At 43.5% G+C, this 6,000-nt stretch overlaps 1 protein-coding gene across 5 annotated transcripts in view; it reads left to right on the forward strand.

Moving 5' to 3' along the window:
- The window catches only part of CENPE (centromere protein E), a 79,633-nt gene that overhangs the window by 56,301 nt on the left and 17,332 nt on the right, over nt 1-6,000 (forward strand). For 4 of the 5 annotated variants that reach the window (XM_019526088.1, XM_019526084.1, XM_019526086.1 and 1 more), the window contains 3 exons: nt 1,502-1,720; nt 2,439-2,585; nt 4,446-4,583. In XM_019526088.1, coding sequence (XP_019381633.1) covers nt 1,502-1,720; nt 2,439-2,585; nt 4,446-4,583 — 504 coding nt within the window. The remainder of the gene's footprint in view (nt 1-1,501; nt 1,721-2,438; nt 2,586-4,445; nt 4,584-6,000) is intronic. The other variant, XM_019526087.1, reaches the window with a different exon arrangement.

Raw genomic sequence — 6,000 nt, forward strand, 5'->3', positions numbered from 1 at the left:
TCATTCTGCTTTTCAGGATTGTTTGTTCCTGCACCCTCAGTAAGGTTTCTTTTAAGGTACCTTAAAGAAAGCTCTGCTGGAGTACTTTCCTCTCAGACTGGCCTCCCCAAAGATCCTGCCCATCAGCTCCCTGAGTGCATCAAAGTCTGCTTTTTTCTGAAGTCCAGGTTCCTTATTCAGCTGCTCTCCATCCTTCCTCAGGATCTTGAATTCAGTCATTTCATGGTTGCTGCTGCCCCAGTTGCCATCCACTACTATCTTTCCCACCAATTCTTCCATGTTTGTGAGCAACAGGTCAAGAAGAGCACTGCCTCTAGTTGGCCACTCCAATACTCGCACCCAAATTGTGCCCAGCACTCCAAAAACTTCCAGGATTGTCTGTGCAGTCTCTCTTGCCCTCCCAGCAGATGTCAAGGTGATTTGAAGTCCCCCATGAGAACCAGAGTTTGTGATCTGGAAACGTGTGCCAGTTGTCTGAAGAAAGCCTCATCTACCTCCACCTCTTGGTCTAGTCTGTAGCAGACAATCACCCTAACATCACCCTTGTTGATTTTCCCCTCTAACCTTAACCCAGGGGTTTTCAGTGCTCCAATTCCCAGTTTCGTACTGGAGCTCTGAGCAATCATACAGCTCTTTTTACATTAAAGAGCAACTCCTCCTTTTCTCCCCTGCCTGTCCTTCCTGAATAGTTTATACCCATCCATGACACTGCTCTAGTCATGCAAGCTATCCCACCAAGTCTCTGTTATTCCAATCACATCATCCAGAAAACACTGAAGAATCCAAGAAACATCTCCAAGTCTACTTTTTTTTTTTTTTTTCATGCTCACTCAGAGCTGAGTAGTCAAGGGAATATTTATATAGCAAACAGAACTGAATATTTCTGTTCTATGCTATGTATAATAATGGTCATTCCAGACGTCCAACTAGGCAAAAGCAGGCCTTGGATACAAGGAAAACTAAAAGCCAAGTGTTTGGGGCAACAACCACAACAAAAGTAATTAGAACTTCACCTTCAGCATCAATGCTGTTTTCCTTTCTGAATAGGGACATGTTTTCAAAAATCCTTTAGGATGAAAAGATGCAGTCAATATCGAACCATATTTTTGCCACTTCTCAGATGATGGTTTCATGGTGCTATGAGTTGAATGTAGTTTGACCTCACAGCTACTCTGATTGAATCATTAGTCCTGAAAACATATGACAATTTTGCTACAGGACAGAGTTCAAACGGGACCTCAGCAAGGTGACCATCCAGACTCCTACCCTGGAAATCTTCAAAAGGAGACTGGGTGGTCACCTTGCTGGGGTCACCTAACCCCAGTTGTCTTTCCTGCCTAGTGCAGGGGGCTGAACCTGATGATCTTCCAAGGTCCCTTCCAGCCTTGCTATCTATGAATCTAGGAAGGTGTGAGAATTTGGGGAAGAGGGCCTCTCTTTAGGGATGTAATCAATGTATAACAAGGGACTGCACAATTAGACCTTAATCTGTTCTTATCAGATAGAGAAATTGAATGAGTTGGTTTTGACAAACCAGAAAAGGCTTCAACTTCTGGATGTGTTAAGAGAGGAGACTGAAATGAAAGATAAGCAGCTGCAGCAGCTAGAGAAACACAACAGTTCTCTAACACAAGAAAAAGACCAGCTTCAGCAGGTGTTGGAGGATGTAAGGGCAGAGAAGGATCAACTGGAGACATACCTTCAAGAGAGCACTGAGAAGGTACAGTAAGTTCTGGGAAATGTGTACTAAAAATGTAGCATTCTATTCTCTTCTTTCAGTACTCTTGTCAGAGATTGGTGCCCAAAGACCTTTGGTCTGTCACTGCCGGTAAGTGGGGATTAGGTGGAAGGGGCTAATGCAACATTTTGGAATGAGGTCTTGATATAAGACTGGATGAGGAAATTTTAATATAAAATATTTGTAATATATGTTCCTGAGTTAAAGGGCCTGGCTTATTTATGGAGCTTCCAACCAGTGGTCATAGGTTCATAGAAAAGTAAAGCTAAAAGGGACCTCTTCACAAGGTCTAGTCCAGCCCGCTGCTTAAGGCAGAATCACCTCTGACTAAACCATCCCAACCAAGTGACGTTTTTTGTTTTGTTTTTCAAAGAACAATGTTATAAATAATACTTTCCCATTGCCTAGCCTTCCATGAGGTTATACAAGCCTTTTGAAAATGCATATCGCCTTCCTAATTTGTTTTCAAAGTTGACTAAGAATTTTTTTCCACAAAACCTTAATGTCCTTTTGCTTTACCTGGAAGAGTTTTGGAGCTGGCACTGCCAAATAAGGCCGAACTGGACGGAAACTAGGACTTCTGAGTAGCTAAAATAACTGGCATATCTGCTAAGTCTTTTCAGTAGAACACTATAATCCTTTTTAAGGTCCCATTTCATAGTTAAAGGCACCCTTGTATTCTGATCATCTTGTGTTTCAGTCCCTGAAAATTCAGGCAGACATGGAAAATCTACAGAAGGAGCTGAAGCAACAGAAAGAGCAAGTTGATATCCAGAGCAACTTGTTAGCACAAAGAGAAAAGAAACTGAAGAGGGCTGAAGAGGAAACAACACAACTACAGGAGAAAGTAAGTTAGGGGTTTTTTTGGTTTTTTTTTTTTTTAATTGGCAGAAAACTGAAACTTTTAGTTTAATTTCTTCCACATAAAGAACGTGTGTACAAGGGGTGGGGAGGTGAGCAGCTGTATTCCGTTTCAGCTGTGCGGCTTGTACAGTAAGCTTGCTGAACTTGTCTCCTCAGTGAGCTGAGACATCTCATTTGCACGTGTGCCAGAGCTATAGGGGCTATGCAGTGACTGATTTTAAGATATATCAGAGCCCTGGGCAAACAGAAAATTGGAGGCCCCCACCAGGCAAGGGCAGGTTTCCTTTGCACCTGCCAGGGGGCTGCAGCTGGGCCCACCCAGCCTCCTCAGCACATCTGGGGCAAGCCAGGGAGCACGAGCACTACTGAGGTGAAGGCGGCCCTGGCCCCAACCCAGCCCAGCCCCTCCACCTGGCAGGTGTCGCACAACCAGGGCTGCATTTAAATACAACTTGGCATACATTTATGAAAATTTGCAGAGAACAAATTTAGGAGGTGTACTGCTAATACGGGGGGGGGCCTGGATTATTACACAGGAAGAATTAGAACCTTGTGGAATATAGTAATAGAAATTATATGAAGTTTACCCAAATCCAAGACTACTTTGAATTTAAGATTACAATTCCCTAATTAGATTTTACATATGGAAAATTAGGAATGTCTGATTTTTCCATGTCAAGTATCTAATTATTGGAGAGTTGTCTTGAAATTCATTCCCCATTGCTGCAGCAGGAGGGAAACACATGGGGAAGCAGGTGTAGGGAGCAGGAAGACCCTTGCCCCCCTACCACTTCTTCCACTATCCTCACACACCTTGTCTCGTTGTCTGCCCCCCACCATGTGTCTGCTTCTCCCCCACACAGATGCACTTGATACATTTTCCCCCCCACCCCACCTGCTCCCAGCCACTGAAGTGTGCAGTGTGGTCCTTTTTTCACAGGGTCAGTGAGCATGTTCTAATCCAGGGATGTTCAACCCCTGGTCCACAGGCCAAATCTGGCTCTCAGTGCAGTCAGTCTGGCTTGCAGGGCTCCTCACAGGTCTGGAAGTATGATGGCGAGGAAGTGGTGGCACCATTCCCTTGCTGCCAAACTTCCAGACCCATGGGCAGCCTCAGGCACTTGATCCCAGCATGCAGGGCTGGCCCCCTGGGGCCCAGCCCCAGTGTACCAGAGCCCTGGTTAGAACATTGGCTAGAAACAGCTGTGCCGGGCTCCAGAACCCAGTCACCAGCTCCGTGCTGGGAGCAGGGGAGAGACCGGGGCTGCGTTGCCTCAGGCCCCTCCCCCACTGCCCGCTCCGAGGCATGTGTGCATGCACAGGTACAGAGCTGATGCCTGGGCTCCAGAGCCCGGCACAGCTGTTTGCAGCCTCCCAGCTCTGGGTAGCTGCTGCCAGCCGGGAGCTGGGATGCTGCAAGCAGCCTTGCTGGGAGCAGCCCAGGGTCTGTCGCTGGCAGCAGCTACCCAGAGCCGGTGCTGGTCATGCCATGCCAAGCAAAATGGCCTCGTGCCATGCTCAGCATGCGTGCTGGGGGTTGCCAACCCCTGCTGTACATTTTTACAGGGTGCGTTTTGTGGCTTTAATGTGCAGAGAAAGGTCACAGTGGATGATCTAGTGGGCCTTCCTAGGCAAATGGTTGCTTGTGATCACAGGACATGCATGGCCCTTCTGTACCTCCTGGAATTTTCCAGCTGATGGTTTCTGAGTGAAAATAAATAGTACTAGATGGTAATAAATGAAAAATATTCATTACCAAACTTAAAACAGCTCCACTTCTGGTTGCTACTTCTGATCTATCGTGGATGAATAAACCTTATATTCTTATCCTCTTTTTCTATAGATTCTTGAAACCCAGAAGGAGCTGAAACAGCATCAAGAACTAATCAACAATGAAAAAAACAAGGCTGAAGGAAGAGAAGCAGAACTACTGAAAGTTCAGAGACAATCTGAGATTCTAGAAGAGGGTTTAAAGCACACGGTGAACTTTAACTATTTGTTTTCTGAAGTTTGGCACTGAAACGTAACTCTTACTATAAAATAAGACTTTGTTCAATTTCAGATTTCACATGATTCACACTTCTGTTATCCTTCAGAAGAGCCTGAAGTTACTTGAAAAGTACTAGACATTGTCTCAACCTTTGGTTGCTCTCTTCCTCAGTTTGACTGGGGCAACTTAAGTGCTTTGTATTGATTTAACTGTTGTTAGCACACTAATAGGTCTATCATATATTGATCCATACCAATTAATAAAAGGCTGCTCTGCCCTGGGCAAATATATGAGACTAAGAAGTGATGCAGTGTCACAGTGTGGTTCTCTTTCAATTTTGACATGCAGGCATTGGAATGCTGAATTTGTAAATACCCTCTTGTCCAGAGAGGTTCTACAACCAGTGGTTTTTAATAAATGCCATATTTGGCTTCCTTATTTCCTTTTACAAAAATTATGGACAGCTAGTTGTCATTGAATGATAAAAATCTTATATTATCTAACTTTGTTTTCATAACTTCTCTGCCAAGCTACCCCATCCCTTTATAGGTAACTATACTGATAAAATCTTACGGGTTTTTCGATAGCTTTCTCTGAGTGGTATGGAATACACTGATATTTTCAATTTTCTTTTGATTTAAAAAATACTACATAGCCAAAAAAGCTATGCAGGTAGTGTCACTGTTTCTGGTGTCAATTTATAAAAATCTTCATCTGCAACCCAGTATAAGTAGTAGTCTTCAATTCCAGTGAATTATGTGGCAAATCATGAGCCTTTGGCTTTGAACTAATATCATGCATAGTTTGGCACCTACTTATATGTAGCACAAAGTACTGCATAGAAGTGTGTTTATGGAGTATCTGAGCTACTACTTGCAGCAGTTTCAAAAAAAGGCAACATGCATCACTTCTGGATGAACTAAGTCTATATGGGTACTGTATGTAAACTCCTACAGCTGTTTAATTTCAAGGCTATTGTTTTCAAATTTGTTCCTCATATCTTTGTGTTCAGGGAGAGCAGAGTCTGCCAGTAAGGAGAGATGGAAGGGGCTGCCAGGGGAAAAAATTGAGCGAAAGCAGAGAGCAAAATCGCTACCTGGACCCTTCTTTCCCCCACCCCCGAGATTTATTTCCCTTGCTGTAGCTGTGGGAGGGAGACGAATTCAAGACCAACCTTCAATAATTAGATTCTATACCTGGAAAATTTATAACACCTTTTATAAATTGTTTTCATATAATTTAATTATTGGCGGGGGGTCATCTTATAGCCCGGGTAGTCATCTATTCTAGTAAATAGAGTATTCTAAAGTACGTTTCCTTATGAAAACAAAAACTTAATGGGACTTCCATGTTCTTATCTTTGTCATTCAAATTTTTAGAAGCCATAATGTAAAAAAAAAAAAAAAAG

Source organism: Gavialis gangeticus, unplaced genomic scaffold (assembly GCF_001723915.1).
Source record: "Gavialis gangeticus isolate Ggan-Ray unplaced genomic scaffold, GavGan_comp1, whole genome shotgun sequence".
NCBI classification, from domain to species: domain Eukaryota; kingdom Metazoa; phylum Chordata; order Crocodylia; family Gavialidae; genus Gavialis; species Gavialis gangeticus.